The sequence below is a fragment of the Pararge aegeria genome, chromosome 19 (genome assembly GCF_905163445.1).
Source record: "Pararge aegeria chromosome 19, ilParAegt1.1, whole genome shotgun sequence".
Taxonomy (NCBI): domain Eukaryota; kingdom Metazoa; phylum Arthropoda; class Insecta; order Lepidoptera; family Nymphalidae; genus Pararge; species Pararge aegeria.
The window spans coordinates 12,458,887-12,472,255 of NC_053198.1; the positions used below are offsets into that span (position 1 = coordinate 12,458,887).

At 34.2% G+C, this 13,369-nt stretch overlaps 2 protein-coding genes across 2 annotated transcripts in view; one reads left to right on the plus strand and one right to left on the minus strand.

Moving 5' to 3' along the window:
- LOC120631957 (DNA polymerase epsilon catalytic subunit 1) overlaps positions 1 to 6,495 on the minus strand; it is a 47,777-nt gene extending 41,282 nt beyond the window's left edge. The window contains exons 1-7 of the mRNA XM_039901669.1: positions 6,232 to 6,495; positions 5,980 to 6,103; positions 5,309 to 5,527; positions 4,624 to 4,853; positions 3,276 to 3,596; positions 1,990 to 2,090; positions 490 to 631 (exon numbers count right to left, since the gene is read on the minus strand). Of these exons, the coding sequence (XP_039757603.1) occupies positions 490 to 631; positions 1,990 to 2,090; positions 3,276 to 3,596; positions 4,624 to 4,853; positions 5,309 to 5,527; positions 5,980 to 6,103; positions 6,232 to 6,311 (1,217 nt within the window). The 5' untranslated portion in view covers positions 6,312 to 6,495. The remainder of the gene's footprint in view (positions 1 to 489; positions 632 to 1,989; positions 2,091 to 3,275; positions 3,597 to 4,623; positions 4,854 to 5,308; positions 5,528 to 5,979; positions 6,104 to 6,231) is intronic.
- Positions 6,496 to 10,021: 3,526 nt separating this feature from the next.
- LOC120632254 (nucleoporin Gle1) lies at positions 10,022 to 12,241 on the plus strand. The gene has a single exon (XM_039902075.1). The coding sequence runs from the start codon at positions 10,227 to 10,229 to the stop codon at positions 12,147 to 12,149; it is 1,923 nt and encodes a 640-aa protein (XP_039758009.1). The 5' UTR covers positions 10,022 to 10,226; the 3' UTR covers positions 12,150 to 12,241.
- Positions 12,242 to 13,369: the final 1,128 nt, after the last annotated feature.

The following is a 13,369-nucleotide window of genomic DNA, read 5'->3' on the forward strand; positions in this document are numbered from 1 at the left end:
AGACCAGAGACAATGAAGAACATATATATATTATGCCCCACTCCTAACAGGTTAGCTTACTACCATCTTAGACTGTGTCCCAATTACCACAGTAAGATTGCATCTGATGATAAGTGGCGATGCAGTACGCCCACGTCTTTATTGGGAGCGTGGTAATTAGCCACGGCCGAAGCCCACCAGACCAGACCAGAGACAATGAAGAACATATATATATTATGCCCCACTCCTAACAGGTTAGCTTACTACCATCTTAGACTGTGTCCCAATTACCACAGTAAGATTGCATCTGATGGTAAGTGGCGATGCCTACGTATTTACTGGGAGTGTAGTAATTAACCACGGTTGAAGACGGCACGGCAGAGAAAATGCAGAAACTATAAATGCCCAAATTGGCCTGGCGGGAATCTTACCAGGGACTTTTCACTTATAAGATCAAAGCGTAGGTGCTTTATTTCGTCGAGGTAGTCAAAACCTCACCAAAAGTCTTACCACAAACAATCCATATGCATCGCCGGTCGGCAAGCGTATGTACCATCTCTAGAGACAATCTTACTGAAGCCTATCTCAAGCTTCATATCTAGACCGAGGATCGCCGCTCGCGCTTCTACGAATGGCCAGTCGAAAAAGTCACCTAAAAATTCGTGTATATATTAATAATAAACTTATTTCAAGTATTATTTTATAAACTACTAGCTGTTGCCCGCGACTTCATCTGCGTTTGTTTTTGTTTTTTGAGACACATGGACAATAAGTTTAGGTGTAGTTGTACTGAAATTTTTAAGTTGTGTATTCTTATTAAAAAAAAAAAATCTATTCGCATAAACAATGTCTGAAAAGAACTGTCTGACCAGTCTCAGCTCCTCCTATCACTTACAAAAAATTGTAATCGTTATAGGACGAATCGAAAACGCATTGTTAGTTGATTTAGAAGCTAAAGGTTAACGAAGAACATTTCTATCATTTTTTATATATTCCTTGTGTAAAATCGTCAAACTTTTTCATCGCCTCTCCCAAACGGAGCCTAATTTCGGAATAAAAAGTATCCTATATTACTTCTATTACCTCCAAGAATATGTTTCCAAAGTTTCATGATGATCGGTTCAGTAGTTTTGCGTGAAAGCGTAACAAACAAACTTACATTCACATTTATAATATTAATAGGGATAGGGAAGTAGGGATAGGGATGTTAGTCGGTACTTAACATATTTTATTTCATTTATTTAATACTAGCTGTTGCCCGCAACTTCGTCAGCGTTTGTTTTTTTGATGTGGCATTAAATTTAGTTGTATGTGTTGTGTAAAATAGTATGTGCGTCTAGTGCGACGTTGTCGATTACCCACTCAAGCGATCAATCGACAACTTGTCGCGCTTGTTGCACAATATACTATTAAAGTATTCTGTATCGCTAAGCCTTAAATGACTGGTTTGCTGCTATCCGCCGAGGAGTTCTGTCCTCTATCTCCAACCACAGTTTAGGCAAAATTAAACACATAATATAAACTCTATAGTACTAAAGAATTATTTAAATCGGTTATAATTTGTCGGAGTTATGGTGTAAAATCGTCAAACACTTTCATCCCCTCTCCCAAAAGAACCGAGCTAAATGTCGGTATAAAAAGTATCCTATATTACTTCTAACACTTCCAAGAATATGTGTACAAAGTTTCATGAGGATCGGTTAAGTAGTTTTTGCGTGAAAGCGTAACAAACAAACTTACATTGACATTTATAATATTAAGTAGGGAAGGGATGAGTAAGTCATTGCTTAGCCATTCCATTCGAGATAGCTCGGCAATGGCTCACGTATGGTATTGTTTTGACCTCCCTGGCGCAACGGTGAGCGCTGTGAATTTAAGCAGGTGGTCCCGGGTTCAATTCCCGGCATTACGAATTTTCTCTGGATTAGAAACCGATTAGGACTCAGAGCAGCGATATCTATCTAAGACAATACTGACTAAGAAAGAATAGTGACTTTAAGTTAAACTTACCATTGTATGTAACAAAAATATGGGGTTTCACATCCATGATGTGATCAAAAAACTTTTGTATCAACGCCAATTCATTCGGTTCATTGAAAATTATGAATTGTCTGCAAAGTAATATAAAACAAAACTTAATGTAAAAGGCAAGTCACCGGTCCTTTACAGGGCACGGGTCACCTCCCACAAAGTTTGTATAAAACGTAAGCTTATAGAAAAGTCCTATTATAGTATAAAGGACTACGTAAACGATAAAAAAGCTTGGGTGTAAATTATTGCTTTAACCAGGTTGCTCTTCTAATAATTTAAAATGACATTGTGAGATGGTGATAACAAAAAAAAAAAAAAACACCCGGCTAAGTTTGTTGTGGGCTTCTTCTTAGACCAGGACGCGTTTGGAACCCTCGTAGCTTTAGTTTTAAGTTTACGAATGTGGTTATCGCCATCATCTCACTACCGTGTGGTTCTTATGTACGCATCAAAAGTGCCACCTGTGGGCCTACTTGAATAAAGATATTTTTGACTTTGACTTTGACTTTGAATGAGAAGGGGTTTAGGACGTAGTCCACCACGCTGGCTAAGTGTTGATTGGTGGACTCCACACACCTTTGAGAACATTATATAGGACTCTCAGGCATGCAGGTTTCCTTACGATGTTTTCCTTCGCCGTTGAAGCAAGTAATATTTTAACTACTTAAAACGCACATAACTTAGAAAAGTTAGAGGTGCGTGCTGGGATTCAAACTCGGCTCCCGAAAGTGAAGTCGAGCTACCCAATGCGCTATCACCGCTTCTCAAGTTAAATGTAATGTAGAATGTCAATTAGATACATTAATAGAAGAATTTTCAAGAAGGGCGCAAAGCAATGTCTTACCAGCGGCGTGCATAGAGGGTATGCAGATTATATAAAATGAAGAAAATTTCCAGTACGAGTTATAAAAAACTTAAGGACAGGCATTGTAAGAGTTAAGTATTGAAATCGTTACGTGCGGTGGGACCGATGACGATTTCCACACGATAAAAAAAAGGACTGGCAGAGATAGCTTCTAAGCGATAAGGCCGCCTTTTATATTCTGGTTTATTTTTATGTTTCTGTTTACTTGTATATATCTTTTACTTTATGTGGTCTACAAATAACAGTAATAAAAATAGTAGCATGTTTGCTTGGTCCGTCAATTATTACGATAAAAAATAGGACAGGGAAATTCTTTGACCGAAATTGAGACTACCATCAAATGGCATAGTCCAAGAGGCTTTTGTGTGGTTTACAATAAACAAACATGATAGATTCTTACCCTTCGAACTCCGGTTTGGGTGTATACTCAAAATCCTCAACATCAACCGATATAATCTCTCTATTTGTGATCAGGTAACCCTGCGCGTCTATCATGTACGATATCATCATGATTTGATCAGTCTGCGAATCCGGAAATTTCAATGGCAGTTTTGTGGTTTCAATATCAAACGCTAAGACTATAGGGTCCGGTCTTTCTATGATGTCATCTCTCTTTGTGAATACGGGTGTTTCTGTGCCTCTGCTTTTAACAGTGTACCATGTACCACAGAAAATCTTCATGTCTATTGATACTCGCACATGGTATGGTACATCGTGTTCCCTGAAAGTGAACTTTACTTTTATCAACATAGTGTTTTTTTTTATTTGAAACATCTATAGGCAGAGGGTAGACCTGATTTTTGGCGTGGCGACGCATCAAAGTCAAAGTCTAATATTTCTTTATTCAAATAGGCACATTGATGGCACTTTTGATGCGTACTTTACATGTAAAATATGACATAGGAGTGAGTTGATGGCGATAAATAAATTCGTCAACTTAAAACTAAAGCTACGAGGGTTCCAAACACTTCTTGAGAAGAAGTCCACAACAAACTTAGCCGGTTGTTATTTTTTTTATCGTTATCACCATCTCTCATAGTCATTTAAAAACTATTAATACATCGCCATGCTATATGATTGAATTTTTGTATTTCGTATGTAACAATAAAAATTAATATTAATTTGTAAAAAAACAGTAATTATTAACCTACTTACAAAAAGGAGTGGTTATATCAATTTGGTGGTATCTTTAATTGTGGAACAAATTTATAAAGCTTTATCGTTTCATTATGAAATATCTGCAATAAGTTACAGAAAACTATTTCAATATTTTTTTTTACTCGTCATATTTTATTTATTTTTTAATAAACCAACTGAAAATATATTTTTCTAGGGAAATAATAATTACAAACTAAAATTAAATGGTGTAAGGCATTATTTTTTTGCAAAAATGTTATCTAAGCCACACAGCTATATAGACACGATAGAAAATCACATTTTAATTTATTTTTCGACATTAGATACTTTTATTTTAGCTTATTTGTAGGCATATAGTTTGGCACGCATTTCTTTAAATCTACTAAAGACCAGTTTTATCAGATCATAGTACTATTTCTGATTGGCCATTGGATTGGACGAGGACGCGAACATTTTTTTTCTGTATTAATTTACAAACACCTTTATTTCTGGTTACATTAATTCTGAAATTTAATAAGCCTATGTTACTTAAAATAGCTTTCTCATTTCAAAGTTCCTATACTATACATAACTTCAAGTTTTGTGACATTTCTAAGTACACCTTTTTTTACCTTATATCTAAGACATTATCCATATGATCAGTTGTTTTCTTAGCATGTTCGATTGCAGCAGCACTTGTCAGAGCGTTTGTCAACATTTCAGAATATATTGCATCTTTTTTCTCTCTTTCCTTATTTTTGTTTACGGCGGTCAATATTTCCCTTCTCACTTTCATCATCTCGTTCTGTGATATGAATGACAACTTAATGTAACGCTGTCTTATGCCAGAGAGATGGTTAAGCTGAAAAATCATAATGATTTATATAATAAGAGTTCTATTATATTATTATTGAAAAGAGTAGTTACATATAATTTAAACCAAAAAAGGTTAATATTCTACCAGACAGGTGTTCTTTATAGGATTACTCCCTAGTAATAAGAAAAAGGTGTAAACAACCATAGTATGTAACACACGGAAAATGGTTTGGTTTATTCTTAAATAACTTTGTAATATTCATTACAAATTTTTACTATACAAAATCTTAAATAAAGATTTAACTTCAATTGGGTCCTATTTTGGATCGAAGTTAAGTTTAATAGGGTCCAAAATAGGACCTTTTCCTCTTTTGTTTGGAAAGATCCTACTGAAAGCCATTTGTCATATAATCAGGACAAAGTCCCATACATTTTGAACGGAAATAAATAATATTTTAAAATTTATGTTTTTTATATATTAGTTCATTGGTCTCATCTTACCAAATCCAAGTCTTCCTTCTCAATAATTTCAATCTTATTAAGGTTGCCTGCAAACTTTTTGGACAAGTATTGAACAACTTCCTTTTCACATTCCTTCCTTGGTAGCACCAGAAAATAGGGGTTAAACGTCATTGACACTTTGAACCTGGAACCATCCATCTCTATGAAATAGTAGTCCATGGCTGCAACTAACCTTTTGTCTTCATCTAACACTTCCGCCTGAAACATTGAAAAAATAACTGTTTATGGTGAACTAGTTGTCGCTGATACATTATTCTTCACTTGCATGGGCTCTTTTTTAATCCAGCTTTTTTTATTTGGATATTCATATCCAAAATTTTTAAATGATCTTGGTTAAGAAGTCAAGGCATGAAAGCGTAACAAACTCAAATTTGCATATAGAATATTTGTTAGCGTTGGATTACTGGCTCTTAACTATCTATATATTGGTTTAAATTGGGTAGAATATATAATTTAACATTTGAATATATTTTGTATTACTTTTTCAATATGTTGTATATTTGATTGTTCTTTTTCATAAATACCAGAACTTCATAAATATACAAACTAATTTAATATAATATATATATATATATATATATGTATAAATATATATATATATATATATATATATATATATGTATATAGAGATACTATAGATTCATACTTACAGTGTGCATGTTAATCAGGTAACCTGTACGCTCTTTGGTATCTCGCACCCTATCAAATCCATACTTAGAATCTATCCTGTCGTTATCCAAAGTCACACGAATCCGTGATTCAGAAGATTCTTCCCTAAAAAGAATTAATATTAAGCAAATATAAATATAGTTTTACATAACCTATTATTAGCAACAATACATTAGAAATTGTATGACTAAAACCTTATTCCCATATACAACTAACACTAGAAATAGACAAACCTTGGTCCAGATGAGAATCCTGCATCCTTTTTGTTTGCATCCTTATCGGCTCTATATTTCCCGGTATTTTGAAAAACCATTTTATAAAGAACAGAAACTTTAAATTGTTAATTATTTTAACAGACACATTGTAAGTGTTGTATTTTGTAAAGGGAATAGGAAAGTGGGAATAAGATATTCAGTTTTCAGCTTGTGGATTTCTTTTTTAATAGACTTGTAATCAAATTTCTACAATGTTTTTACAGCTGTTTCGTTTGTCAATCAAACGCAAAACCACAGTGGAAACATTAAACTTGAACTGTTTTTCGCGCCAATTAACTGCTGATTATAAAAATTGTCTATGATACATATAGCTAAAATCTCGTAACTGTAATCACCCACAGCAATTGTTTGTACCCTCATTAGTCCAAAAACCCAAGTCAAAGTCATAGAATAATACTAAGCTCTCAAAGTTGATTGTGTTGTAACCTCTCGTGACACAAGCACTAAAGGATAATCCGTTTCGCTTTAAGATGTGAATCTCCATCATATTAAGGATAAGAGAGTATTGCAAACATGTCAGCAGAAAGGCTACTACCGTTGTGATAGGATGGGTTCCAGGTCACTCAGGCATCATTGGTAATGAGACAGCTGACGCCTGGGCTAAACTTGCAACCGAATCGGGTTCTATGACCTATTTTAAAATCCACCCGCAAGACCTTCGTTGCTTAGCAAAATCAGACTTGGAGAAATCTTGGAACTCAGTGTGGGTCGAATCAAAATCGGTTAAAGGAAAACAATATGCTTCAATCCAAGCTAATATCCCCCGAAAACCTTGGTTCTTTATTCATAAAAAATCTGTTCGTTGGGTCAACTATCGTAGTCGTCTACGGATTGGACATGCTTGTATCCCAGTACATTTGACAAAAATAAGAGTTCGAGATCATTCTCTGTGTGAGTGTGGCCTGGACGAAGGATCAGTCTCACATATTCTTTTTTCCTGGCCGAAATTGCCCTTTAATCTGTATGACATACTTACTTCTAAAATTTCTCTTCCCTTAAATGTCGAGTGTGTGTTAATGTCAGTGTATAGTCGGGATGTTAAATATCTATGCAAATTTATTAAAATTAACAAATTAAAACTATGATTTTTATATTTTGGATATAAATTTTGAATTTTATTTTATCTTCAAATGATTGTTAATTTATGCGTACTTAGTTCATTACACTAACAACTACTATTGCAGGTCGAAGTTATGAAATAGACATTTCTTTTTCTTTACTGACCACTCTAGTTCGTGCCTTTTCCAAGCTACTTGACACTGGCAAAGTACATTGTGCTGTTTTGGCACTACGAAAAGCCATAAATCAAAAGAAGAAGAACCTCTCGTGACTGAACCTACCGTAGACAGAGAAGTAAATAGACAAATGGATAGCATCCGTCGCATTCACACAATTAAGAGAACAACTTATGTATACGTCTTGTAAATAAACGAGATAAAGCGATAGGGTCTTTTGTCTCATACCGCGTGCCGGTTTTTTCATGGATTAGCAAAGCACTTTGCGAAACAAGTTTGACAGTTAGCCATCGTTTTATTAGTAAGAGATACTTTTATTAATAAGAAATCAAGATAAACGGATTGTGAGCACAAAAATACAGACCTAACTAATTTGACATTGTTAATAACCAGCTTCCGTGAAGAATTTCTGCGAAAACATGGTTCGATGCAGTGTTTTAGGATGTAAAAGTGATAGTGAACGTAAATTTCCGGATTTGTCGTTCCACTCGTAAGTACAATACTTTTGATTTGCTAAAAGTATAAATAATTATCGTTTATTATATTTCTATAATATACAACACAATTTGCAATAGAAAATAGATCGTTTATAAGGTTTTATGCTAATTTTAATCATACATAACCTAAAGTATAATAGAGTGCAGTGTTGCCTATATTCAACATGAAAATTGCCCAAACTGCGTAGTTAAATTTATTAAAATTATAGAATTTCAAGTTTTAGGTGTCAATAATCATAAATTTAATACCATGGATGTATGATACGATGTTGATTTATTAGAGAAAAAATGTATTTGGTGGAACTGTAAGAAAAACACTTGTTGACTCCCAACAAATATGCAAGCACTACGTTGCAGTCTAAAGCTAATTTTTTTTTATACTCCTCGAAATATTTCGGAATCCATCGAAGATAGTCTTTGACCATTTTCATGTAAACTTAAAACTATACTATGCGGAGAAACGAATCTCCCAACTATAATTAAAAATTATGTTTAAAATATTTTGTTCCAGTTTTCCTACGGTCCATAATTTATTGTTGCTTTGGGTTGAATCCACAGGTCGCACTAATTGGACACCCAAAAAGAGTTCAAAGATTTGCAGCAAACACTTTCATAAAAATATGGTCATTAAAAAGAACAAGCTAACGGTTCTGTATCCTAACGCTATTCCAACACTGGTCAGTGAATAATTTAGCTTTTGAGTTTTCATTGTATGGAGATATGCTGGATGATATAATTATGACACTTTTTGTTTATTAGCCTACTATAAAATCATCTTTAGTTTGTATATATATAGATTTATAATGTTAATGACAAAGTTGCCTGGAAGCTAGCCGCTCCGCTTTCATCTCACACAAGATAGAACAATGATTGTTAAATTGTAAAATGATGTTAAATGAATATGAATACATTTTGCTAAACTGATAAAGTTTAGTATGTAGGTAGGCATAAGTATCTACGCTAGTGCATTAGGAAAATTCCTGTAAAACTAGTCGTAAGTTGGAAATAAATAAATAAATTTTGTATGGAACAAATAGTAATTATTATTATTAGTATATTGGTATCTGTTTACCAACAAACTATAAGTGTGGTAGAAGACCTGAATTCTGGGACCTTAGAATCGGGGTAAAAAAAAATGTATGGCAACACTTCTCAAATATGCTCTGTCTCACAAGCGGCACGCCAACCATTCGTCTATTTACTTCTCTGTCTGCGGAACCTACAATGTCAAAAAGCATATAAAACCTCGATATTAAAATATCTCAGATACAGGACATAAAAAACTCGATAAAAACAAACAGGCTTTGATTTCTTTTCTATTTTACTATGAACTTGCCCTTCACGCTCGGACGAGGCGCTCGTAGAAGCTAGTCGGAGAGCGATGACGCCAAGGCGAGATATATCTCTAATGAAATATTATTCTTAACTTAGTAACTGCCTTCTTTACACGATCCAGTAAAAATTTCTCGATAAAAATAAATAAAATAGTTACAGCTTACAATTTTTTTTTTTTTATAAATCATAATAGGATATATTTAGAGCTTAATTTTGTTAGATTGAATATATTTACATAAAAAATTTACGCGACCAACCGATCCTTCGGCAAGACCACATTCACACATGGAGTGGTCCCGTATTCTCAATTTACTGAGATGTACTGGAGTGCAGGCGTGACCGGTACGCAGCCGACTTATTGTGGACGACACCCAACGATTCATACTCCGGAACTTAAAGAACCCTGGTTTGCGAGGTATATCTGGTTGAACTATTGAATAGAATTTGCTTTTGATAGTCTTCGATTCAGTCCATACCACATTCCAGGAATCTCGAAGGTGCGAGCGATGACGATGCGAAGCGAGTTGAAGCGAACGGTCCTTCTTCACAGTCGCACTCTCCATTGCTCGCCGTCACTCGGCGAGCGTGAAGACGAGGCGTAATAGTCTAATGTCGATGGGTTTCCATCACTATAGCCTATAATTTTACTTTATTCTGTTTCCATGCTAAGGTAAGAATCATGCTTGTCAAACTTCAGTTGATTCTTGATAGTTCGTTATTTTTGTTAATGTTATTATATGCGGCACAATTTTTTTAGTCTCACTGTTTTACATACCTGTAAAATATAGTTATTGATTTGATATTTTATAATTAGTGCTATGCTGAATATTGTTGTTATTTCGTTATTGTTGCATTATTGAGAAAGTTTGTGGTAGTTTTACTGAATATGGAAGATCCAACTTATTCAAGAAGTGGAACAAGAAACTTCGATTTGAGTATTTCTGATACACTAGCAGACTTTGAGAGATTACGTATATCAGCTCTAACAAATGCAGCTGAAATAAGCCCCTTCGTCAATGAAGTCACTATTGGACCTAGAAGCCCCTCGAAGAGTCGAAAATCTGAAGCCACCCGTATTACTGTCCCTAAACCTGAAGATGTCATAGATCTAATCGAGGATAAAATCAGTGATGATTTACGACATACTTTAATACTTAAAGATTATGAGTCCAGGCTACAAGAGAACTCTGAGGAATGCTTTAAAAATTTAGTTGAAAAAATGATTGCATCTTATGCAGATACATTGCATGGCTATTGGAAAAAACAACGTGATGAATGTAAACAAAAATCTTTAGAGCTCAGAGCGAGAAAACTTCAACTGGCCAAAAATATACGAGAGAATGATAATGTAACAGTACTTGAAAGAATTAGGTTGGACGAGCAAAAATGTCAGATGATTAACCAACAAACAATCGAAAACATGAACAAAATACTTGAAGAACAAAATATATCTACAGCCAGATTTGCATCTATCATAGATAGTCACACCAAAATATGCATATGTTATAATGAAATTACCAATCTAACACAATCAGAACCTTTAGTAAAAATTATTTTAGATAAATATGTTTCAGATCTAAGTACAATAATGGTAAATATTAATGTAATTATGGACTTTTGTAAATCTGGTTCCATTTCTGATAATGTAGTGAAACAGGCTGAATTATTATCTATAGAGATAGAAAACATTAAAATGAGAATTGTTGAAGATTTAAGCACTGCCAAGCAACATGAAATGTTAAGGATACAGAAGGAAGAAGAAGGTGTCAAGCAAAGGGAGCTGAAAGTTAGACAAGCGCAAGAAGAAAAAGCTGCAGAACTTGTGCGTACCCAGGAAGGACTTGTTGAGCAAGCTAAAAGGGCCCAGTCCATGTTCTACTCTGATAAAAACTATGCTTATTATAAACAGCTTCAAAATTTCCTTGACACTTATGAGCAGAGTTATAAAGATCTTGTAGAGAATCCTAGCTTGAAAAAATTTAGATTTGATTGTCAGAAAGCTATAAATACACCTGTGAATGCTATATCGTCTGTTAGTGGTACACACATAAGGGATAAGTTTGACAAATTGGCAAAACTCCTTCAAGGTGAGAAAGTAAAGGTATTAGACTCATTTGTCACTGCTACACAGCATCCTCAAGGCCTCAATTACTGTACTGCTCTACTTGCAAAAAAGATTGTGAGACAAGGAGATCTTTTAGTGTCTAGCAATGCTGAAGCTGCATTCCCCATTGCAGCTGTTACTGTTGCTTTATGGTCTCAGTTCCCAGATTTTGGTAAACTTCTTGAAGCATATTTTCATAGATTTTGCCCATATTTAGTACCAATGCTGCTTCCTCAGAAAGAAGGCCAGAGTGACAAAGAGTTTTATAATTCCAGAGGTTACACATACAATGATGAGGGTGTTGTGGAAAAACAAGACAAGTTTTTAAAGAGAATGTCAGGCATATTTCGATTACACTGTGCCATTTGGATAGCAAGGACTCCAAGGTTTATAAATGCTTCTAACCCTCATGGTTTTCGTTATGCGTGGCAGTGGTTAGCTTCTTTCATTAATTTAAAACCTGAACCAGACATATCTGCCACATTGATACATGATTTTTTTACAGTATGTGGGTCAGACTTTTTGAAAAACTACAAGAGACAATGCATTAAAATAATTAAGCTATTGAGTACAGACTATTTAAAAATTTTGCAAAATATTGACGAAGGTGGTCCAAAAACCAGATTTGAAGTTTTTCTGCAGAATGTCTTAAAAACGGGTCATATTCCTCCACCAGACGGATTATTGCCACCAAATATTTGGTAAACTGACATATTAACTATGCGGATTTTTGTGTATAAAAGCAAACAGTACTTTAAGAATAAAATGAAATTAAAATAATAATGATTTTGATTGAATATCTGTTTTATTTATACTCTAGATGTCAGTATTAAGTCTTAACTTCACCCTATATACAGGGTGTCCCAAAACTTGACAATAAAATGTTACCAGCCGAGAGGCCAACTCATACCAGTTCTGGGAAAAATAAGGAAAAAATCCATGTCACATAGTTAAGTAGTAATAGACATTCATCAAAAAAATTAAAAAGCGACACCCTTGTTCGCATTTTTAAGTACCGTGGTTACAAATTTCACAATAAGGCAGTGATTTTTTAGTGACGTCATCTAGAATAACCGTTAATAAATCGAAACTACAAATAAAAGTAAAAAACACTGTTTATTGAGTAAAATAAATTAAGTTTCATTGAGTTATGGTTTACAAAAATTTTATGACTTAACTTTGACACTTATTTTGGAAAAAAAAAGTATGAGCCATATAGCCCAGAGCAGTTTCTTTTTTCTTTATTTTCCAATGCAAATGTTTAACCAAGTATGACAGATGCACTCAATGAGGATGAACACTATTGAGGATTTTTATGAGAAGTGTGTTTTTATTTTGAAACTCTGCATAGATCATGAAGCTAAAGAGAGTTTCATAAAGCTTAATTGTGCAAATAACCATGCCACATCTTTTTTTTAATTAATATTCCCCGGGAAGATTACTGAGTTAAGAAGTATCCTACGTCAATCGTCACATTGCCAGCTACATTTTATTTGAAAGTTTGATGCAGTAGTTGGCCCTACACTTTCGCATTTCATGTAAGAATTAGCAGATTTTATTGAGTTTCTAGCATTACGTCTTAAAAATATTTTACGACAATATGATTTGAGTAAGAGGGTTCACAGCATTTTTGTTTTAAATTTTTATACCTAACCAAATGGTTTGAAATCCCAGGATATTCTAATTGGACATTTATTTTGCTAATTATGTTTGTTCTAAAAAATACTGGACCGCTTTTTGTATTCAGAAACGGACATAAATTAGTGATATCTACATATCGTCTGCGAAAGGTGCAGAACTCCTTTGTGGGGTTGAGTATACGCTTTTACAACATGATTCCTAAGGAAATTCTTGACCTACCAATGCGTACATTTAAAAAATGTGTAAAAACGCATCTAGTACAGCGAGGTTACTATACATTTGAT